Genomic DNA, 25,179 nt, shown 5'->3' with positions numbered 1-25,179 from the left:
AAGATTCTGTTCCCTAGTGTTTACATTTACTTTAAAAACCACTTTCAAAAGTTCTGCTGTAACAAAAATGCTTTTTCCTTCTGATTCAAATGCTGGCAAGACAAAAGATTAAATCTAAAAAACATAAACAAAATGGTTCTGTAAGAATTTTTTTCTTGATTGTCAGTGTTCCTGTAAGATCACGCTAAAAATGTACGGAAAATAACTTCCTGAGGAAACAAAGGAAAGGACAAATAAAGCTACAACCCAAGGCTCTGTGCTGCTGACTCCATCTTTCATTCAAATACCTCTATTAAAGAGTTTCTACTCAACATAGCTCTAGCCTCCAGTCTACCAAATGTCTGCACCAAGTCAGAACTGTTAGCTCAGTTAATTTCTGTCCTTTCTTTTTCTTATGCTGGTGATCAGCTGATTAAAATTTCAAACTGAACTTCAGAAAACAATTTCAGTAAATTAGTTATGAAGTTACTCCTTAGTCATGTATCATGCTATAACCAGTAAAGCTGCAAAATTAAATCAGCTGTTGCAATTCAGTCTTCTAGCTTGTTACAATATGCCTTCTGCACAGTATCACTGAATTGTTTGTTACTACTCACTTTTTTGCTTCTCATATATGACAGCCGTCCCTCATGAGCATCAGGGTAAGTGCAAAACAGGTACGTAGTAATGGCATGCTTTAAAAATGAATCACCAAGCATTTCTAGCCGCTCCAGATTAAATCCATCACTAGCATTTGAAAGAGTCAAAGCTTGAAGAATGAGACCAGGATTAGGACCAAGAGTTTTTGATGAGTACCCATTGGAAGGGTTCTTTTCAAAATCTGCTGTGTCTTTTGAAAGATTAATAGCTTTTGAAGAACTGGTGGTCACTGCCATTACGGGGCATCCATCTGAGGTAGATCTGTTAGCATTTCCATCAAGGTATTTATTACTCAGTAGAGTACATTCATTGCTGGGCTCGGGCTGGTTCTCAATGTTGTATAAATTCTGAATGGGATATGAGGTAGTTGGTTGTACAGGTATTTCCTGCCTGCAGTAATTCAGCTGATTTCCTTGGCAAAAGTCTCTATTAACTAAATCACAATTGCCATTGGCAAGATTTTTATTATAAGTAACACCATTAATTGCTGCAAGCTCTGCCGAGACATCAATTTGTAGTTTACTGGGTGACTCATTGAGCAATGTTCTGTAACTCACAGACATTTGGTCATGGTTTTCTGCAGAAGAGGCTCTATTAGCACCTTGATGTGCAGCATTTTCAGGGACTACAATTGTGCTGTGCTTACAATAACTTTCATTCTCTACTAAAGAGGAGTTAGGAATAGAGATGAAGGATTTGCTGTCAATAGACTTTTTCCATCCAAAGTCCAAGTTAGGATATCTGCAAAGATACAAGCAGATTTTGTTAACAAGACAAGACCACCCCACATGCACGTATATATTTAACCCCATGTCGTTCTGAAAAGAACAGCAACTGCAGCATCTAACTTCACCAGTCACAATAAAGTCTTTTTAAACTATGTTTCACTGGAAACTGATATAAAGTAAAGGGTATCAAATTTATGCAGTTCAGTTTCCATCTTGTTCTCTAGTGAAGTCAGGTATCATACTAAAAATTCATATATTGGAAAAATACATGCCTGAAATCTGCAGGAAGTGATTTAACCCCTACACCAGCATCAGTGGCTGTTTGAGCTCTTAGTTCCTCTGCTGTCAAAAGGCAGTGCAGGCGATACAGTATGCTGGGGAGGCAAACTGCTTTTCTCCACAATGATGCTGGAATAGGATGTATAGCACAGAGCTCTGGAACCAGTATCTGGGGAGACGAAGAAGGGGAATAGAAGAATTTTACCTGTAAAGGTAGTCATCAGATCACTTAAGAAATGTAACTTGAATTAGATTCTATTTTACCTGCTTATTCTGCAAACTTTCCCATTTTGCTTTTCTCTTCTCAGCACTGCTTAGTGGAAGTGCTTTTCCCTTCTGATTCAAATGGCGAGGAGTCAAAAGATTAAGTCTAAAATCCATATGAAAATACTTTAATGTAAGTACCTAATTAATGAACAGAACTTACTAACCCTGCATTTTCTGACATGACAAATTATTCTTAGTATTCAATGCTAATGCACTGCGAAGTGACAGCAGGTACCTCTGAAATAACGGACTCAAGTTACAGTTGTTGGAACCAAAGTTGAACACCCTTCAAAAACACCCCACCCAGTAATTATTTTGGAAAACCTAAGCTCTTAGTTTTATGTCATAATTTAAAACCAGAAACACTACTGTAAACCTATGAACATCAGACATATAACTGCTGTTACCTGGAAGATGTGTGGTCCACATCCAGTAGCGGCTGGTTGAGATTTGTAAGGTCAAGATTATACTTTGTTTTATAATACTCAGCAAAAGTTTCATATTCAGGGGATGGGAATTTACTGAGTGGAGTAAGATCAGTGTACACATCAGCTACATAGAATCGATGAGGCTGATCAAAATTTCGATACCTAAAAAAAAGACAACCAAAGTGAAATATTTGGTCATATGTTATAGCATAAGCTTTACTTTTAAGTTCTTCAGAATCTAACATGGTCAGGTGATAAAGTGTAAAATAACTCACTTGAGGTTTTCCATTGGTCTTTTTTTTGTTGTAGGAACTATTTCTTTAGCTAACTCAAATACTAAATGAGAACTGTGCTACAGGAAGAACAAAGTTAATCTATAACCTATGAAATCCCCAAGAGTAATGCTGCCAAGATAATTTCTAGTCTCCTACATGCTACAATCAGTAGAAGTGAAGTTCTATTGTATACATTGTACTACTCCACTAAGCTAGCATTTTATTTAAGTCATTCTTCAAATAAAGTTAAAATGCAACCCAAATACTTAGCAAACTCACGAGCCACTCAAAGACAACACAGTTATTGCAATGCAGAGTTAAAGCCATAATGCTACAAAAGTTTTATTGTGGCTACTATACACCTTGGATACCAGGATGATAAATATGCAATGGAAAATAAGTACTTAAAAGTAGTACTTGGAAGTTTTGAGATTTCTTAATGTATCAGATGGCAACTAATAATTCTCAAAGCAAAGCAGGGGGGATCTATGACCTGATCTTCAGAGACAGATGAAATACAACAGCTTCAATGAAGTCCAGCAACTGTGCTAATTCATACCACCTATAAGCTACTTCAGTGTTAGCTCTGATCACATGAAGTAATACTTATTCATTTTGATGGTCCAGCACTGCTTGGAATTTTTACCACAGTACAACAGTAGCAGCTTTAGCACAGTATTATCATCACTGGAAGGAAGACAACATTTATCCTCCATACATGTTTTCCCACTAGTGTTGTTTACAATATACTAGGTACAAGCACAAGCCAGTCAGTCTGTTTCCTTTTTTCCACATGATGCCAAACATCATATCGGGAACAATTAAGTCTTCACAAGACATACCAATTCTGAATAATCTTTGCATATCCAGTACATAAAATTATGTCAATTTCTCCTCTAAATGCTACTAACAGACTTTTTCAACTGGACTTTTTCACTTGTTCATTTTTGCCATCTACCACTATACCTTCCTTTAGCAGGCCTTTCCTGTGAATAAACAGTAAACACAAAATTGGACTCCAAATCAATCTGCCAAATTAAAATTCCTTCCAGCAGGCCAGTTCTTGATGCAATCACAATGCTTTATTCAGAATACTACATAAACTTTGTCATGAACTCTACCATTCCTAAAAGGTAATGAATCTTTGGGGGCCTAAACATTTAAACCCTACAATACAAATGTAACTACTGACTGAAAAATATCTTTAAATTATTTGATACACCACGAGATATATTTAGATTAACAGCATAGATATCTGACAAGCAATTGTGTTCAAACACTTAAAGGTGTTCATATTGATACTATTAAAGGTGTTCATAAAAAATAGCTATGAAGCTAAAGGATGTAGACAGCACTCACCGTGGAATGATAACAGCATCCTGGTAATCTTCTAACTTGAAAATAAAAGGCATTTCTTTTGTATATTGTGTACTGGGAATGCCTGTACGTGCCTCAGATTTCTCAATGTCTTCCATAAACTTAAAGTCAATGTCCAAAGTGCTGGAGTCATCAACTGGAAAAAGAAAATGCTCAACTCAGCTATTCAGAGGAGAATTTTCCAGGCTGAACTTTTCTGGGAAGTTGTAAATAACAAAACCATTTTCCTTATTCAATCACATATTTGATTATCTAAAAAAACCCAAAACAACCCAAACCAAACAAAACCACAGTCCAAACAATTTCACAGACAATATACATATATATATTTTTGACATTTACGGAGCCAGGTGAAACCTACTATAACTCATATCCCCAACTTAAAACTAACCTGGAATTGTGAAGCAGCATTAAAAGCACAACTGACATTTTTTCAATGATATCATACATGGTATTGCTCCTACAGCTAACACCTGAAATTCAACATAAAATTAACAAATGTGCTGCTAAAGAATTCAAAGTGATTATTTAAAAAACAAGAGCTCTGTTCTTACCAACATTAAGAGGTAGAACACAATAGGCTGAATCAGCTTCTGTAGGTTTGAACTCTAGTGCAGGTTTCTCAAGACGAAGAATATGTGAAAAAATGTATTGATGCAGTCGTGTTATCAGCTCAAGCATTTGCAGAGACAGAGTGAAACCAGATTTCTTAAGCTCAATAGATATTGTAACCTCTCCAGAGCGAGTATACACAGGAAAGTGAGGAATCTAAGGGAAAAAAAGAAACAACCACCACAAAAATACAGAGACAATCTAGAGTGGGATTGCTTTACAGAGGATCAGCTGAATAATACAAATGCTGAGGAGCGCTTGCTTGACCCCACAGCAAACTGGATCCAAATTCTGACCTTTGATAAGCTTCAGATACAGACAAGATTTTGAAAGCTTTCAGAATGACTGATTATTCTTTTTTACTATAGATCTCCTTGTATTTTACAGCTCTTTATATAAAAACAAGTGAAAATATAAGTCTTCTCTTGTATGCAGGAAGAAATGTGTAAGCCAGGAATATTCCTGAAATAATTTCCTCATCCATAGTAAATGCCTACTAAATTTTTTACAAAGCAAGAGGTGCCAGGTTCAATTAAGATGACATAGGTTTTCTTCTGCTGCAGACTATGAATTCTGAGAGGACTTGTTACCATAGCTTTCACATAGATAAGTTGTCTCTGTAGCCAATATGCCACTCCTGTCATACCTCACAATAAAGGGCAAATTTTGAATTTGACACTGCAAAATAAAAAAAGGTACATTGCAAACCAACAGCCTGGCAAAAAGGCAATAGGTTGTTCTATCACTAAAGACATTAAAAAGAGTAGTAAGCAGACTGAGTGGATATTGGTGCTTATTTTCTGGAATTTACTTGATGGAAGCAGCACTTAGGGCAATTTCTGACACTGCAATCTGGGGTGGGGAATAAGTGGAAAACGACAGGTTGTAAGGCATGGAGAATGAGAGAGTGAGATAAGATTTGTTACCTGAGGTATAGGTTTGGCTGTCAATATGCCAAAACACCTTGTTGTATCCTCAGGAGGATATAGCTTTCGTCTCCTGAAGTTGAGCTCATCAGGTAGAGGAGTCGTTAACACCATTCCTATTACATATAGGTAACAGGGCTGATCAGGTTTGGGGTAACTATCCCTCAAACATTCTGGAATCTAAAAACAGAAACAACCCAAGACATTAGTATGATAAAAATTGGCAAAATTCATGTAGAAACTATTCTTTGAACAATGCCTCATTTGTTTATTTGAAAAGGTATTGCTAAAAATGGGGAATTAAAAAAAATGTTTTAAAAAATCAAGACTTTTTTCTTCTTACACAAGATTTTGTCAGCAGCCTGTTCTGGCCACCAAGAGATCTAGCTAAACAGTAGCATCAAGGCAGCAGATCTTCTGAATTGACAAGAGGCAATGTCCATTGCACCCCTAAATGTCTTCTGTATCTATCTTGTATTAGAAATGTAAATCTAACTGTAAAACACAGACAGTATTTGACTATAAACACAAGTTTTGATGTCTATTCCCATATTTAGTCAGCAACACAGGAGCACATTTTATGTCCCAGGTCTTTGGAAGGCAAAATGAAAGTGTAACTGCACAGGAAAAACAAAATCCCTACATCCCAGTAATTCAATTTTCATATAAGCTTGGCTGGACTTAGAGCTTCATTAACAGGTATTCTTCAACCTGGCACAATTGTATTAAAAAATCAAAAATGGGTTTTCTCTACACTTGGAACAAACAAACAAACAAACAAACAAACGCTGTGCCCCATTGCCCAGCCACTACTTGAAGTTTTCTAAATACTGAAGTTTTCTAATAGCAACTCCAGCTTCAGATGTGAATACTTGCAACAGCCACAAGCGTTTCTACCTCCGTTACTCACATTTGTCACAGACCTTAAGAAACCATGCTTTATGTTTGGTAAGAGTTCATTACTTTGTAGGCCTCAAAAATGATTCTCCTGTTTATCTAAAATTAAATTGCAATACGTAGTCCTGGATTTTAAAGTTACACTGTAGCAAAACTATGGCCTTGGCTTAATGGAAAATTACTCATAAGTTTAATAACTATATTAAGCCCAAGAGGATCTTTTAGACCTTTGCATTTGCCAAAGCTTCTTTCCAGATGTGAAAAGCTAGTACAAAAACAGGGAAAACTATCCTTGCATTCTTTACTAAAGAAAATAACTGAGAAAGAAAGATGCATCACTTGACAAATCAATTCATTTGAATCAGATGCCATAACCATGCGTTTTAGTCACTTCTATTCCAACAGTCACTGGTGAAGAGGACTGAGAAAGACACTTGTGACAAAACCACATGAAACTATGTGAAAGAATCACTGTCAAGTTTTGCAAGAAAAAAGATTTTCTTGTCTGTCATTCCCTCTGTAATATACTTTGTGATGCCACTTTATCTTTCCTAAGCTTCCATAATAACAATTATTTAAAGTACTAATAAAACTGGGGCATGTGGAGGATGCCAAGAATGGAATTACTTGAAGACTGTCACAACAACTGAGGCTGCACATGAATGCACAGCACTGTAGCCTATTACTGTGAGTGTATGTTCCAGCACGGATTCAGGAGGGGTAGGTCCTGCTTGACCAATATGATCTCTTTTTATGACCAGGTGACCCATATGGTGGACATGAGAAAGGCTGTGTATGTAGTCTACCTGGACTTCAGCAAGGCCTTTGACGCTGTCTGCCACAGCAAACTCCTGGCCAAGCACGTCCAGTTCTGGGCCCCTCAATTTAATGCTGAGGTGCTTGGACATGTCCAGAGAAGAGCAACAAGACTGGTGAGGGAGCTGGTGCACAAGCCCTGTGAGGAGCAGCTGAGGGAACTGGGGTTGTTCAGCCTGGAGAAGAAGAGGCTCAGGGGATACCTCATTACTGCCTACAACTACCTGAAAGGATATTTGTAGCCAGGTAGGGGTTGGTCTCTTCTCCCAGGCACCCAGTGACAAAACAAGAGGATACAGTCTCAAACTGCACCAGGACAGGTTTAGGCTGGACATTAGGAAAAAATTCTTCACGGAAAGAGTGACTGCTCATTGGAATAGGCTGCTGTGGAGGTGATGGAGTCACCATCCCTTCAGGTGTTTAAAATAAGGCTTGATGAGGCATGGTTTAGTTAATTTAGTTAGAAGGGTCAGGCGACAGGTTGGACTTGAAGATCCTAGAGATCTTTTCCAGCCTGGTTACTTCTGTGATTCTGTAACACTCCTACATGCAACCTCTGGTATTTATTCTGAATGCACTATCTGTCCTGTTGAAAGGACTGTACATAGAGCCGGTAACAACTGCAGGGGAAGAAGGGAGGCTGCAGAGTAGTTGCAAAAGATTTTGACAGTTTTTTTTCCCTCACTGTTTTCTCTTAAAGTATTTGACATTCCCTCATAAATACTGCCTAAAAACTCCAATTCTACAAATTGATGCGGCTGAAACTTATTTTAACAGATCTATAGGTAAGTTATTCAATATTGTGAAACTAGAGTAGACTGCATTATGTGATCCTTTTAGCATATTAAGTATTTTTAAAGTTAAAAAAAAAAAGCATACTTATTCTAAGATTTAACTCAAAACCTTAAAACAAAAAAAATTGTGTTCAACCAGGAAAGTCAAACTTAAACCAAGTATCTTAAAAAACAAACAAAAAAAAAAACAAACTGAGGGGAAAAAAAAACAACTGCTTGCTGTTAATGTCTGGCAAATAAGTGACTCCCTGAGTATCCCTTTCAATCTTCTCTTATGTGTCTAGAAATCCAGTAATTCCTCCTTTGCTTAAGTATACTTACAAGAGAATTTAAAGATTTTACAGATTATTAATGCAGGACTTTCTCCTCCCATACTTATTCTATACTAGGCAAATAAAATCATTTAGTTTTAGAGAAAGTTATGTTCTTTGAACCATAGGCATGCTTCCACAGCACTCTCTAAGCTCACTCAGGTAACAGTGCAAGTTTCCACGCAGTTAAAACTGCAAAACATTTCCACTACAAATGGCGAACATGTAAAAGATTCTTATCAGACACAATGACATATTGGCAGTTCTGCTGTATCAGTACATAAAGCATTTGACCAGAGATGTGAATAGCTGTGAATGATACGAACAGCTTTAGGATAGCACTGTCTTCGTTTTGTAGAGCCTGGCCTTCCTGGAACACTGGTTTCCTCTTCATCATGTAAATCAAGCTCTTCCTCATATTTAACCGTTTCTTTACCAACTGGCATCAAATGATCATCCAGTTCACCTGAATATTATGAAAGAGTGCAAAGAAATATAATTACCATCAATCAAATCTTGGTTCTTTCATATACTAACACAGCAGATGTGATTGCTCATGAAAACACCTCACCTACGTTTTAAAGATACTACTGCAAGGCTCTGCAAACTACAACTTTGAGGAAGGGGTAACAAAACCTAATTTTTTGGCAAAAAAAGTACTTGGAGTAAAAGCCTCTGAAATAAAATAAAGTAATTCTATGAAGAGAATATGAAAAGAAAACTCAGTTTTGCCCATATAAAATGACCAGTGGCTGAAATATAGGTTGAAAGCTGACCTGGTGGAAAGCAGCTCCAGAAAAACAGGTCCTGGGACTCCTGGTGGACAACAGATTTAGGATGAGCCAACAATATGCCCCTGCAGCCAAGCTGGCCAATGACATCCAAGGATGCACTAAGAGTGTGTCCAGCTGGTTGAGGAAGGTTCTTCTTCCCCTCTACTCTGCCCTGACAAGGCCTCGTCTACAATACTGCACCCAGTTCTGGGCTCCTCAGTGCAAGTGGGAAAAGTAACTACTGGAAAGAGTCCAAGAGAGAGCCACTAAGATGACTAAAGGCACTGGAACACATGTCTTACAAGAAAATGCTGAGAGAGACAGGTCTGTTTAAACTCTTCTCAGCCCAGTGAGACAAGAAAAGGGGCAAGGAACAAAAACTGAAACACAAGAAGTTCTGTGTAACCACAAAGGCAACAATCTTCATTTGGAGGGAACAGCACTGGAGCAGGCTGCCTGGAGAAGTTATGGAATATGGGTCTCTGGAGGCACTCAAAACCCACCTGGATGTGTCCTTGTGTTATTTACTCTAGCTGATCCTATTCTAGATGGGAGGCTGGACCAGATGGTCTTCATATGTACCCTCTACCATTCTGTGACTGTGTGATTCTGTGAAATACTCATTTAAATATCACCCACATGCTAAGGAAGAGGAAACAGTTTTATCTCTGTATCATTCTAAAAAGGGAATTACTACTGCTGAATGTATACTCTCAATACTGAGTTGAACCATCACAGTATTATTCTTAGATACATTTGATCAATGAATTCATACAAATAAAAGGTTTAACTTGGAACAAAAAAAAAAAGCCACAACAAAACAAACCCCAGACCTACAATTTTAAACTTATCTTTTGGCTGCAGGGTGTAGTCCTTGACCTAGAATCAACATTCTCTACAAAACTAGAATCTTTTCCCCTTTATTTAATATATTTAATGTAAAAATCTGTGTCTAGTATTACTGTTGCATTTGCTGTCTAAGGAAAAAAATAAATGAAAGGATTCCCTTGGAAAAATCTCACTTTAGCTTACAAAGTTTAAGCTAAATTAGTAAGCACATGATTATAACACAAACTGAGGCAGCATAAAGGATGTTATAGTAGAAATGAATGGCTATGTGTGACATCTGTATATCACAATCAATTTCTCAATTACATAATAACCTTTATCAAATAGATGCTGCTTTTCTGTTTCTTACCAATTTTGTGTAGTTTTTCACAGCAAATAAGAGCTACCACTCTCTCAGCCAGTCTTGCACAACTCATCGGAGGACCCTACAAACATTTAAATATTTCTTTAGAAACTCTTGTTGTTGAGTGTATTATTACTTATACATGTTTAATTAATTTAACACAAACATATGAGGCAAGCAAAACCTATGAATATATTCAGGCTCATGTTGCTCTTTCCACAGAAGCCAAAGTTACAGGAACTCTACATATTATGTATTGAAACCAACAAAGGACATTTTTCTAAAACTGATACATAAATGTGTGAAAAAACAAGGCAGTGGGAAAAAGTATCTTTACCTTTAATGTTTTTTACCTTTGGGATAAACAGTAGTTGCTGGAAAATAGATTATAATAGAAACAAACATAAAGAAATCATTCTGTGAAGAGTGACCTAAATACAGTTACAGAGCCACAGCACAGGAAAAGAAAAAAGTGACTTTTATGAACAACAACTAAACTAATCCCAGAAACAGCACAGACATCTATACAAACACTTCATTTCCATGGTTTTCCTCCCCCAAATACCTACAACAATTGAGGCTCGAAGAGGTGAGTTGATTGGCAGGTAGAGAGTAGAGTAAAAGGTATGATCAGGTAGTTCTCGGGTTTTACACTTGGGAGCTAGGTGTGTAAATGGATCACTTGGTAATCTAGCACAGTACCTAAGTTGACAAAACATTTTACAAATTAGCAAAACCTGAAAATCGAAACACAAAATACATTTTGGTGTGAACGCCATATCAGATGATTCAAGAACATACTGAGCACTACAAGGCTACACTGCTGACTCATATTCAACCAACTACTGAGCAGGACACCTTCATATCCTTCATTATAAAACTTGTTTGCAGCAAGGTATTTCCAAGTTTGGAATGATCCACAAGACCATTCCATCTCAGGACCCAGTGTTTGCATCTCTCTCTGTTTAATCTCATGAGTTTACTGCTGTTCTACTCTTCCTATTTGTCATGGCTGTTCATCTGAATAGTAGCCTTTCTTCCACTGAGCCTACTTTCCTCTCCTCAAACTTCGGCACAAATGCAAATGTGTTGATGTTAAACCCTAATGGGCCATTAGGAGGCTCCCTGAAATGGTCTGCAACTCAAGAATCGGAACACTCAAATATGATAGCACCTTCATCAAAAGCTGTATTTCAGTAATGACATTCACTGCTTTTCCTCTGTTCACAGTCAATTACTTCATCATACAAGAGACAATGATAACGATCAGGTACAATCTGCTCTCAAAAAAATCACTGGCTACTATCAACCCCTTTTTCCTTTCTGTGCCAGGAAACTGTTTCTATAACAATTTAGTCTGTAATATTCCACCTAAGGTAAAACTAATCAGTCTTTCATCTCCCTGGATCTTCTTCCTTGCAGTTTTTGAAGTGTCCTAACACCTACCTTTTCCTGTCAGTGAGAAACTGCTACCTGCCATGACCTTACAAATATGGTATTTGACTAGCTTCCTGGGAGGCACACCATCCTGTCTTGTGAACGTGCATTACATTCCACTTGCTTACTATGTTTTCAAATGTGACAACAGACTGCAACTACAAATGCGAATATCAGAACTGGGAAGATTTTGCGACAGCCACTCATTTATTTTCAAAACTAGCCTGTTAATCAAATAGGAATGAGTATCATTACATTCCTAATCAAAGCTAGAACCTGTGTAGGATAGAAAGACAAAGTAAATTACCCCTTCAAATTACTATGACCACTCCAGGAGAGATCCCGTCAGGACTCCCACGAAAGAAAGTGTACAATGCCGCGGCCTATGCATCCATGTTGCAAGACAGACTAAGAAACTTTTTATACAGAGATAAGAAATTTACTTTTTGACGTGAACATGCCTCTTACCTATTTATGTGTCCAATAGCAGTGTTAATAGTAACTCTTGGACTGTTCTCATCTGGCCTCAAGACATAGGGTGGAAACACATCATCATCATCAACAACGGGATCAGTTTCAGTTTCATTGGTATCAACAGATTTTGAGCATTTGTTTCTGAGGATCTTAACATTTCAAGAACAGAATGTGATGAGAGATTTTTCCCTTTAAAAATACTACGATACATTTAACAAAACCAGGTACATGCCTTTGACCTCATACCTTCTCGATTGCTTTGTATGTCTTAAGATCTTCTTCAAAAGTTTTGATTTTGTCTGTATCTGCTAACATAATGTAATTGGAAATTGGTGCTCTAGCTCTTCCTTTAGACTGTACATAGGAGCGGTATTCTGTGGGCAAATCAAAACGCACCACCAAGTTGCATTTTGGTATGTCAACACCCTCTTCTACAATACTTGTAGCAATAAGTAGGTTGGTCTCATGTGCTCGAAATTTTCTAAGGACCTGCAAAAGTAATGAAGAAAAATTCAACAGATTATGTTGAGACCTGTTTCCACTATCAGATTTATCAAAGTGAATGGAAAAAAGCCAAGTGAATCAGACATTCCAGAAAGTTTGCCTAAATATGCAGGTATAAATCCATCACAAAATTTTTTTCAAAAATCATAGCAAAACCATTTTATCAGAAAAGGTAGCTCTTCAGAAATCAGCTACAGCACACGGTTATTACAGGAATCCAGAGAGCCAGCACAGTCAGCAGCAATGGCAAGGATCCCACCTAGTTATTTGCAATCTTTCAGCTGTAGGACATTTAAAAATTTGCTTTCAAGACAGCATATTTTCCAACAATTTCTGAAGTTGAAAGCTCAAGCTCTAGAGCTGGTACTTCTGATATTTATACTACTAAATAAATAATACTAAGACTGGGGCAGCACGAGGAGGACAGGAAGACAAGCTACCAGGGGTGAGTGCATTTGCTTTCAAAATACTTTGCATGCTGTTAAGTGACATCAAAATTATGAGGTTTTCTATCATTTAATGATTTCTCAAATTCACTTAAAGAAAAATATAAAACCAGCTTAAGTGTAGAAAAGGTCAGAAACCTTAACAGTATTCCTGCATTATGACCAACTCAATGCAGAAAAGAATAGGTAGCTGATGATCTGACAAGACTAAAGACGACTTTAGACTAAGTTTTTATGTTTGTAGATTACGACACAGCAATATCTTCAAATATATTTGTTGTTGGGTTTTTTTGTTTTTTAAATGAAGAATATCACCAAGGGTATTCCCTGAACTTCCAGTGACTGTGCTCTAGACTCTGTTGGTTTTTGTTTTTAAAGATACACACAAATGTAAAAAGATTCTTAATCTACTGCTAGTTTATTTCAAGGTACCTCTTCCTGTTTTCTGAACTCTACTTCCATCTGCTTATTCCGTGGTTGGTTCTTGCCAATGCCATGTCCAGTTATAAAATTGCTACTGATATAGGACAGTTCTGGATCTTGCTTGCCAGCTTCTTTAATCAACCTGAAAACATTACATGCATTTTTTAGAAGTCAAACAACCCAGAAAACAAAAGATGTCTTTTGTTTTTCAATACCTACAGTAGAAGAAAAAACAGCTTAATTGGCATGCTTCTATAACCACAAACTGACCTCAGTCTTCACTAAAATTCTAGTTCTAGTGAAAACCTCTAAAGATAACAGTGCATTTATAGCCAGCATCACACACATTTTTAACCTATCATGGCAAAAACAGGCATTCTTAAATCAGTCTGTTACTCTAAGGCACTCATAACCACTTCAGTTAATCTCACTTTCTGTAAATTATCTTAGCAGAAAGATGTAATTGCTTCCTCAACAAATTATACTTCCTCAGTATAAAATGCTAATGTTTTGCTTCAGACGTACTGTTCTTCACATTAAAATAAGTGTCCTGTTCAGGTAGACTAACAATACAATGTTGGCTTGTTTTCCTAAAGAGCAGTGCTTAGCCTAACCAGTGAGATGTGCATTACTTTTGAAATAACTCCAACTGTAATTGCAATTAGAAAACTTAATTGAATTCTTTAAAGGAAGCACTGAATAGAAATGTGAAGATCACACACACTCAGTTTACTGCCCTGTATCCTTCTGTAGGCAGAAGATTGCTCACATAAGCAATGCACTGATTCTAGAACTAGGCATTTAGGGATTTAAAAGCATAATTGCATTGTGCAAAGTAATCATGTTGTAGCACCCTTAGTTAATCTGTTTTCAGCAGATAAAATCTGGGATTTCTCAATCATAACAGGCATTTGAGCAGTAGACCCAAAAAAAAAAAACACCCAAAACAAGTTATCATAGACAAAAAATTACTACCCTTGCATGTCTCACTATAGCCATCCCTGTAACACATTACTCATAGCATATCCACCATGTTCATTCCCAGGTGCTCCTCAGATGCAAAGCAGTGTGCATGTCTATACATCCAAAAATACTTCAAACCTTTCCCAATTACATCTTTAGCAGTTGTGCCTCACATAAAACAAGATGGGTGCCGTGATTATTTCCAGCTACTTGCCTACCACTGTTGCCAAACAAGACAGAAAAAAATTGTCTCTGCCCTTTCTATCCTTGCAAAACTACTGAAATTCCTCCCCTTTACCTAGGATCACCTAGGGCAGGCCACACAGGAACATATCCAGGCAGGTACTGAAAGTCTCTAGAGGAGGAGACTCCACAACTTCTCTGGGCAGCCTATTCCAGTAGGAATTACAACACATTTCTTCCTTAGTTATGACAGACTGCTCTCCATAGTGCCACAATAAATATGTTCTAAGAAAAAATATGATTCTGCTTGAATTTAGTTCTGTGTAATGATCCATACTGCATTACTGCTCTGGTGGCTTTCATATACCAATTCAAAGACTCAGGACTTCCTTATTCAGAAGACAGACTTTCCACCTGTATACACAACATTATATATACATATATATATATATGTGTGTGTGTGTGTGTGTATATATACACACAAATCAGCAAAGGCTCTTTAACTAAATGCACTCAACTGAAGTGAGCTTATAGCAATGTACTCTGCTCAAGGCTTAATTCTGACAGCTCAGGCCTGCTAATCATCCTGGTATTTTGAGATCAGGTGTCTTACATGAGATAAAAAGGTCATTTTTAAAGTCTGGTAGCTCTCAGAAACACAAAGTTACACAGAGCCTTATTTTTCACTGCCAGTAACATATACCAAACGTGCCTAAACCTTAAGGAAGGCAGAATATGGCTATTTGATCTGGCCCAAGTATCGGGACCCCAAATCAAGACTGGTGAATATATCAGATGTCATTCATAAGTTTGACTTACATTGATAAGTTAAGTTGGTATAACTAACACAGATCACACATTCAAGAGTAAGAGCTAATATGGAACTTGAGTATTGGATAATGTATCTTGGCAAATATTCCAGGGTTTGTATTTTCCTTGGTGAAGACTAAGAAAATGCTGTGTTTGACTGAACTGGCATTCTATAAGCATCAAGGTAGTGTTGGGAAATCTTAAAGAGATATTTGTGCAAGGACAAATTTGATTTTTCTGTAGACTTGGATCATAGAATTATGTGATTTAGTAAGGTAATGACAGTATTTCCAGAGGTATTGCATTCACTATATTGAAGATGTTTCCAGCATGCGTTGTAAATATAAAGACCAATTAAGATGAATCAGTGTACAAATTTTACAGGTTAAGTACAATATTTAACATTTTGCTTGTTGAAGTAATCAAATTACAAACTCAGGTTCAACATAAGCCCCAGAGCACAACTTTCAAAGACACACTCTTCCTAGCCACCTCAGATAAACACAGCCTGAATTTATTTATTTAGTTATTTTTTATGCAGATCCAGTAAACCAACTTTAAAATAGAATTCTGAAAGTACAAGACACCATGATATTAACATCCATGTACTGGCAGCTAAAGCTGCTTTCTTTTTCTTTCAATGATAAAAAAAAGCTTTACCTATTTAGAACAACTGCTGTGTATCTTCTTTCCACAAAAATAATTCCACATAAAATATTAGTAAAGGGAGATGGGAAATTAGTCTCTGGCTTCTCTTTCTCCTCAATTTCTTCATCCTCCTCATCATCTTCAGAATCACTCCAAGACACGTAGTTATCTTGATTCCTATTGTTATACCATTCAACACTTTCAAACTGCTGTCGTTCATACGGTTTGTATTTGCGCAAGATTTCAAGCAGCTTTATCACTTTTGGGGTTACAAATTTCAGGTCAAGTGAGGCAGGCGAGAAGTGCTCTTCACAGAGTGCATGTATTTTCCTTAGGAAAGTGTCTGTAAACAATAAAAATTTCCTGTGCAGCTCCTCTTGTTCGTGTTTGATATACTTCTGTAGCTCTCTCACCATCATCCCAGCTACCTTATCTGCACACCAGGGTCCCAGAACAACCAACACAGCTCGACAGTCTGACAGTATCTATAACACATGAATTCAAATATCAGTTCAAAGAGTGTAGTCATGAACTCTATTCAACACTGGGATTTTGTTTCTCTTACAGCACTATCATTTTAAGGATTACAACTACTCCTCCTTTACGAAACTGTTTAGAAGTCTGTTCTCCTTATTTAGGTGACCTTGGGAACTTTGTCATTTTCTAACGAAGCAAGTTGCACCTGTCTTCCTTAAATTACTGCAACTGAACTCAGAAAAGTGTCTATTTCCAAATCTCAAAAAACACCCCAAACCCTCAGAAACAAGTTAAAAGAATTTTTTACAATTTTGTGGAACTGGAAACTGACAGTTACCTGAAGATAATTACACTAAAATAGAGAATATTTCTTAAGGTAACTAGATAGACAAAGCAGAAGTTATTATTGTTTGTATTTAACAAACAGCAAACCAGGAGAAAACTATGCCCTGCTCAGATTGCACAGTATAGGCATTTTATCTGATAACAAGTGGTTCTCTCCTGAAGAAGCAAATGGTATCATCAATATCTTTATCTGATGGCAAACGGTTTCCTCCTGAAGAATCAAATAGTAAAACTACCCAGAAGTAGTGTAACTGAGCATTATCATTTAGAAGCAGGATTTGGATGTACTAGTACAACAGAAGAACTATGATAAAAATATAGCAACACTCACGATGATACAGTTTTCAGTAGCTGCTTTAATTTCTCTTCTTTATTCCCTTCCATGAGGTAGAAGAGACTGGCACCCTCTTCACACTATCCTCCATTAAGTCTATCAGCTCTAAGACTTAATTATAGGCAAAACTTATCTATACTAATTGTAACTGCACATAGAGGCTTGATGCTCTCCACTACCAAGATAGAAGGCATCTCAGGTTGAAAACTGACTTTTTCTTAGTATTAGTGTCTCCATCTTCTTAGAGAGGTACTGGATCAGAACACAAGCACAGCGGGTTACATGCATCAGAAGTATAAGCAGCTAATCCACTCCTCCATACTATGCAAATCCTGGGGACTGCTCCCAGCATCCCTGATAATATTTTAGTCTACTATGTTGCAAGTTTATCACAAATGTATACAGGAGTTCCTTATCCTCCACAGCTGTGATAGGCTGGCTTATGTATCATCTTTCACTCTGTATCAGAATGCTAGGCTTCTAAAAATGTTTAAAGAAACTGGAACACATTGGGCTGAAGAAATATGTTCTCCAACTTCCTTATGGACTATTGTAGAAATGTAACTGGCTACTGACTGCTTAAAGGTTTAATGTACATGCACAGTTACCTCAGGAAGCAATGCTCAAGAAGGGAAAAAAAAACCCACTGCCTGGACCTCATTTGTGACAGGTGCCTTGCATCAGGCCATGTGGACTCTACTCTGACATCTAATGTGACAACATAGAGGCAAACACAGAAACTTAGGAGCAGGCTTGATGTTCAATCCCCATTCCAGCATGATTGCTCTAAGACAATTTGTGGAAATTGCAGAAATTGTAGATCTATGGTTGCAATTTTTCTATGAATTCTTAATCATGTTTTAATATATCTGAGTATAGTTTCTCCAAATATTTCCTGAGGCTTTACTTCCTTTTCTGACCTAAATCATTTAAAAGTGATGGGAGATTGCAAAAGACATAAAATTCTTAACTTCCAAAATATGGACCTATAACATGAGGGTGCAGAACTATTTCACCACCTTAAGCAAATCTGAATATCAAACTAGATAAAGTTCTAACCAGTGGTTGACAATCAAGCTCCACTCATGTAAAGACCCACATTGTTAGAAAAAACAGAAGTCTTTTTTCTCAGACAGCCTAGAACATTTTAGCAATATAACATACATGGCAAAAAAAAAAAACCAACAGTAGCAAGATTTCTATTTCCCAGGTTTTTCACAAACCTTAATGTCCTTACCTGCTTAGAAATTAAGGTAGAATCTCTTTCTTTTGAATGTACAGATATGTTACAGTCATTCAGGAAGGTAAGCGCTTCATCCAATTCCTTCAATAATCTTCCATACAACCCACTTTTATCAGCATATGGTCCACAGTCTACAACAATCTCACACGGCTGAGAAGTATATCTTAATTGAGAGTTAAAAACAGCTTCTGAAAGTCAGTGCTATTTCAGCCTGGTGAGTTTATACAGCAAATGACAGCAACATGAAGTGCATTCAAGCACATTTTTCCCCATCATAAATTAATAACTATACATATAAATACTTATGTAAGAAAGGCTGCACCACTCCATTCTAAAAAACTGTTCTTTTTAATACCCTCCCTAAAAAGGAGGTTAATATCATTTTGGTTGATTGTGTTTTATTGTTTGTTTAGTCTTTTGAGGTGATTTTTGTTCTGGGTTTGTTTGGAGTTTGTTTTGGTTTTTTTGTTTGTTCATACATTTCTCCCTCACAACTACACAACGTCTCTGAATATCAAGACCAATTGGGCTTTGACCTAACTTTAAGGAAAAGATGTACTTCAACACCAGTTGTTCAAAAAGCAATTGAACATCCCATCTCCATCCCAAATAGAGTAAGTAATGGCATTACATGCACCCAAACTCAGTTTAAGAGAACATATTTCTACTGGCTTATGATTCTATCCAAAATTAAAATGCAAGTATCAACTCAACAGTTGTAATTGTGCAACGTACCTGTCTAAGACCACCAAATCAGTTGCAGTTTCAGCATTGCTCTTCAAAATTTTCTCCAGTTTCTGGATCTTCTCCTCTAACTCAGCAGGATCACATTTCCCATTTAAAATGGAAGCTGTTAATCCCAAGATTCGAGGACATGATGGATAATCCTCACAGATCTGCGAAGGACAGCAGAATGAAAAACCTTAGTTTCTGTAGATCTACCATCAAGCTACCAGACTAATAACTTCAGTGCTTAGCTGAAAACTAGGTGATGTTGGAAAAGGAGTCAAGTATTAAATGAGTACTTTCTATTCTATTGATTGAATTTAAACTAGGAACTGAAGATTATTGTTGTTAAAAGATAAAATTTTAATTATATGGAAAAATATAAAGAAACACACAGCAAGACATGGAATAACCTTGCCACATTTACAACACATACAGAATCACTGAATCATTCTGGTTGAAAGAGACTTTAAGAAATCAAACTGTTAATCCAACACTGCCAGGTCACCACTAAACCATGTTCCCTCAGCACCAATATTTACATCTTTTAAGGATGCCCACTTCCTTGCACAGGCTATTCCAATGCTTTACAACCCCTACTCCGAATAAATTCTTCCCTAATATCCAATGGCAACTTGAGGCCATTTCCTCACCCTGTTACTTGTTATATTATCTTAGTTTTAACATGGTGTGGAAGTATAACAACACTTAAAACATAAAAGATGCATGCTCTGGTTAAACTTGTAGAGAGATTTGGAAAGATATCTATTATACAGGTTTCTTGTATGGTATATGCCAAATATCGCATGGATCCAAGAACATCTCAAAAGAAACAATACAAACATCTTTAGAAATCTTTATTTTAAAAATAATAAAAACTGAAACATGCTTCCCATTCCCAAACATATTTTATTAATGATTGTAAAAATGCCCCTAATTCTACAAATTTTGTTTCTTTTCTCTGTTAATGCCAGATTTCAATCTCCACTGCACATACACTATCTTTTTACTTCAGTATATCACCAATGTCTTCATTCACTACAGTAATTTCACAGTCCCAGGACAAGCTAAAAACACTGTCCTACCAATACACTTTCCAGTGTTTCAAAAGAATTCTTTGACAATTCCCACTTGAGTCTTCCTCTTCAACCAAGTATTAGAATATTTATACAGTGGAACCTACCTTCATAATTTCACGGTATGGGTGATCCTGGATTGCAAGATGGCACTCATCAAATACCAGAAGGTTAATATTTGACAGGGATAAATATTCATTTCTCAAAACAGTTAAAGCAACATGGCATGTCATAACCAGAACCTAGATTTAAAAGGAAAAAAAACAGAATTGTCAGTATAAGAAACGTGTGAGCTGCCTTAAGTCAAGGTGAAGTAGGAAAGTCTTCTCCAAGTCTTACTAGAGAGTTATTGAATTATGAATAATTTTTACTCTAATTGTGAACTCCACTAAGTATAGTAACAGTGGGAGTTCTTCAGATGTATTTCATAGGCTAAACACTAGAGAAAAAAACCTGGAATACACAAATATTTGAATTACTGCAAGATACTTAGCTCAGCACGGAAAGATTATAATAGAAACGGTCGAGGAACCAAAGAAAATGTTACCATTAAAGCTAATGATTTTCCATCTAGAAAGAGAACCATATAAAAACTGTTCCCAAAAAGGTAGAAACAAAATGCATGCTGAAGAGAACGCCCTGCATCCCCAGAGAATATTCCACTTTATCAGCTTTTTTATTACCTAACATTTAAAGATCTTTTGATGGCATTTAAAGAATGCTATGCATGCTCAAATTGTTTTCTACAACCACCATCACAGTGAACCACAAGTCAGGAAGCCTGAAAGCAAAGGATTAAAAGGGACAGCTTTTTAAAAAGCAACCTGAGAAGCCCTATACCTGTTTTTCCTCAAAAATCGTCTAAAGATAATATCAGTAGTCTGAACTTGTTAGAAAATAAATTAGTGTATAATTAGAAGAAAATATCATGTCTGATCAAGGCCAACTCACTGCAGAGTATCCTTAATATTTCACATTTATTCTTAATACATTACCTGATGCTTAGAGAATTCTTGACTCCACTTCTCTTTTGTCCATGATTCAGTCATCTCTAAACTTGAATACTCTCCCACTTTAAGATCTGAATGTGTCCTGACAGCTGACACTTGCTGAGCAACTTGATTTGCTTCAGAAACAAAAACAAACCACAAAAATCTCAGTCACATAAAGGTGTTTTCATACATTAATTTTCAAGGTGTGTGGTGTATTACTTAGTACTGTGATGCATAACATTATCTTTAGCTTAGACTAATACTGAAACAGAGATACACAACAACTGCCTCTATGTAAAACCACAGCAAGGAAACAGGCTGGTAATTAAATTGCACTTTAGAGTCACCACCTTGTCTCCTGTTTTCTAGTTTAAAATTACCATAAACAGATTGTATGAAGTGAATAAGTATCATCAGTATTACCATCCTTTCTGTTAAAGGTATTACACAAAAGTTTCTCCCATCTTTGCTTTTACACAACTTTTATTAAGAAATATTCCATGAAAATACTAGCAGTATGTTAAGGAACTCAGTACACTACTTCTCTTCTTACCTGAGTTGACCAAGAATACAGTTCTCTTCCCATTTTTGTTGAAATCTCCCCTGATCTGATACGACAGCTCTTTAGTGAGTAGTACTGCAATAAAAGTCTTCCCTGAGCCAGTGTTTAAGCAGACTATTGTATTATGATCCAAAGCTGCTTCAAGCAGTTCAACCTAGGTTTAAAAAATAGCACATGAATTTGCAGCAACGCAGTGAAAAAAACTAACAAAAAATACAAATGCAAGACAAAGGCAAAGACAAGTCAGTAGTAGTTCTGGAGATATTTTCAGTGCTATAGATTATCTCACTCATACTAGTTTATTGCCACAGTCTTTCAAAAAATGCTGATACACACCATACAATCCATCTTCTAAATCTGAAATCTTTTAGTGTCACAATTGACTGCTATTTCAAGTAGCTTTCTAACGTTTGTTGTGGATGCTGCTGTTGCTAGATACACTGTGTTAAGAACAAAGCTAGAGCTTTTAAATCTGAGTATACACATCACGTCAATCAATCAAGCAAGTATATTAGCTGAAGGTGACCTAAGCTTTTCAGTAATGCTAACCAAATGTTATCCTTCAGACACCTATGCAGTCAAAAAAGAACTGCAAGTCTAGAACACAGAAACAAGTTTCTTTACAAAATGAAAATCACGGTGGAGCTTTGACACCACTGAGTCGTTTTGATCTGTGTGCAAAATAAACAAAAAAAAAGTTGTTTTTTTTTTAAAAATCAAGATTTAGTGTGTAGAAGTCAGAGGGGAAGGAGACGTTATTGTATGCGTATAATCAAGATGCAGAGCATAATGCTTACTGTATTTCTCCCTAACAGTATTTTGCAGAGATCAGCAAGAGAATATTCAGCTTAGAAGCTTTCCTGCTCATTAAGCCAAGCTGAAGAGAGAGAATAGGACATTACAGATGTAAAACACAGCCATGTTAAAATGACACCATCAACTCCTAACAGGAGCTGTGAAAGGAATATGCCTATTCTGTGCAACACCACACATCCTTCAGCTACTCTGGTTCTTCACCTACTAGATTAATGGATTTAATTATACTTTTTTTTTTCCTCACAGTACTGTAGCATTATTTTCAGTAGTACCTGATATTTTCTTGGCGTGTAAATGTTATCATGAATTGCTTCTTGTTGCCATGGTAGTCCAAAAAATGGACCCATTGGGGAGGAAGCAGGGGTCATGAGCTGCAGTCCCGCCATGCTGAGGGATTGCGAAGCAGGGCTTTTCATTCATTCATCCAGTGTTTCTTTCATTGCATTTTTGTTCCAGCACAGCCTACTACGAGAAGAAAAAGAAATAGTATTAGATAGTCACAACATAAAGCAAGAAGAAATTCTATGAAAAGGACATTACTTAATTTTACTTCCACCAAGTGCCAAAATCTCATGCTACTTTCTGCAGAAAATGTTAATTTTAAATTTACATGGACTTTTCCACTTAATGATGTGTGTTTATTCAAGTACCACAGAAATTCAGAAGAGCTGGACTGAAGTGGACAAAGTTCGTTTTAGCCATTTGGATTCACACATACATTTCAGAATAAGGTTCCATTTATAATCAGAACATCCACTTACGTTCTGAATCTCATTTAAAATAACTTTAAGAATTTTTTTTTAAGCTAAAGCAGCTTTATTTTAACTTTAAGAAAGAAGATTTATTTTGTAGAGCACAGACATAAGTAACACATTTTCAATTTTATTTTCCAACCAGAAAGTCTGTGTGACTAGTTGAAGTTTCAAATACACACATTCAACAAGAATTTTATTCCAGTCTGTGGGAAATGAACAGGAGTAAAACAAGAGCCCCAGTATTTTTAAATCAGCAGTTTCTGATTAAGGAACTAGGAGAAGTACTATCAGTAAAGGCTGCTAACTCTGACAAGAACTAACGGAGAAAAGTCCCATTATCAGGTTAGAATCTCTGTGAGGAAATTTGTGGCTAACTGATAAAATAAACAAATGATTTACAACTTGATGACAATTATGCACTAGAATACACTTTCCTACTAGGGCTATGAGGTCCTAACCATTGGGTGTTTAAAAAAAAAAAACACTTGCTGTCAGGAATGACTAAGATTAAAAAAAAAATAACCAATTGTATTTTGCCTAGAGAAACTGATTAAGGCCTGATGAAAAATACTGCTGAAGTATAATACAAAAAGCATCAAATCTAAAAATACTATGACTATTTCCTCCCTTTTCAAATCAGATGCCTATCCTACTCAACAAAACAGTGTTTTCACAGAATTCCTAGATGCTCTGGTATTCATTTTCACATTGATCTCCTCATGAGAAATGCGTAAAATTGACAATGCTTCCAACTTTAATAATTCACTAGAAACACATGAGGAAAAGCTAATTATCATCCTAACGCATGGAAGTGCCCTTGCTTTTCCATGTAATAGGATAGTTGGTTATGTTTTGCAAACATGAAGTAGGGGAGAGGGACATATAAAAAGAAAAAAAAAGATACAGAATCTAATAGAAAATACTAACCACTAACGGTTAAGAAATAACTGCTTTCAGAGTTTACAAAGCATGCAATTTAAAAGAAAAAAACAAAGAACTTATTTTTATATCAAAGTGAAACTCTTACTAAACATAAAAATTCTATCATTTAGTAGAGACAATTTAACATAGTTTGACTAATAAAGCACTGTAGCTCTTTGATGTATATTCACATTTTTAATGTAAATATAAATACATGGCTCAAATTGTACTCTAACCTAACTAATAACTATGGGATGCTGGGACAAAAAGAGGTCAAACTGAACCTCTCTAGTTTTCAATCTCAGGTATACCTTGTAAAACAAAGAGAGGGCAATACATTGAATTATATGATTGCTCCTCTACCGCACTCATGCAGGAATAATGTCACTTTATAGAAAGTAATCAGAGGAATTTTTTCCACTCTAAGTGTGACAAAGCATTGGAACGGACTGCCCAGGGAGGCTGTGGAGTCTCCCTCTCTGGAGATATTCAAGAGCCATCTGGCTACGTTTCAGTGTGATCTGCTCTAGGTGATCCTGCTCTAGCATGGAGGCTGGACCAGATCCTTCCAGGCCCCTTCAAACCCCTGACATCCTGTGAGTCTATGATAAAGCTTTGTCTCAGTTTTTTTCAAAGGGATAGAGAAAGTCTTAAAGGAGAGCATGGTTAGGGTCAAATAATATTGTTCTGTTCCACATAAAGACTTATTTCTCTTCTGATGACAAACATA

General features: G+C 36.6%; 1 protein-coding gene across 1 annotated transcript in view; it reads right to left on the bottom strand.

Moving 5' to 3' along the window:
* DICER1 (dicer 1, ribonuclease III) overlaps window positions 1–23,193 on the bottom strand; it is a 38,966-nt gene extending 15,773 nt beyond the window's left edge. Inside the window, 21 exon segments of the mRNA XM_064142298.1 lie at window positions 597–1,380; window positions 1,640–1,815; window positions 1,911–2,016; window positions 2,321–2,503; window positions 3,976–4,129; window positions 4,548–4,761; window positions 5,532–5,711; window positions 8,676–8,815; window positions 10,321–10,396; window positions 10,884–11,016; window positions 12,220–12,374; window positions 12,472–12,714; window positions 13,608–13,740; window positions 16,215–16,687; window positions 18,596–18,764; window positions 19,337–19,497; window positions 20,511–20,645; window positions 21,399–21,529; window positions 21,949–22,111; window positions 23,046–23,168; window positions 23,170–23,193. Of these exon segments, the coding sequence (XP_063998368.1) occupies window positions 597–1,380; window positions 1,640–1,815; window positions 1,911–2,016; window positions 2,321–2,503; window positions 3,976–4,129; window positions 4,548–4,761; window positions 5,532–5,711; window positions 8,676–8,815; window positions 10,321–10,396; window positions 10,884–11,016; window positions 12,220–12,374; window positions 12,472–12,714; window positions 13,608–13,740; window positions 16,215–16,687; window positions 18,596–18,764; window positions 19,337–19,497; window positions 20,511–20,645; window positions 21,399–21,529; window positions 21,949–22,111; window positions 23,046–23,168; window positions 23,170–23,193 (4,056 nt within the window).
* Window positions 23,194–25,179: the final 1,986 nt, after the last annotated feature.

This window comes from Pogoniulus pusillus, chromosome 1 (genome assembly GCF_015220805.1).
Source record: "Pogoniulus pusillus isolate bPogPus1 chromosome 1, bPogPus1.pri, whole genome shotgun sequence".
NCBI classification, from domain to species: Eukaryota; Metazoa; Chordata; class Aves; order Piciformes; family Lybiidae; genus Pogoniulus; species Pogoniulus pusillus.
The sequence above is the reverse complement of the archived record's forward strand: the minus strand, read 5'-3'. Positions and strand labels throughout refer to the sequence as shown.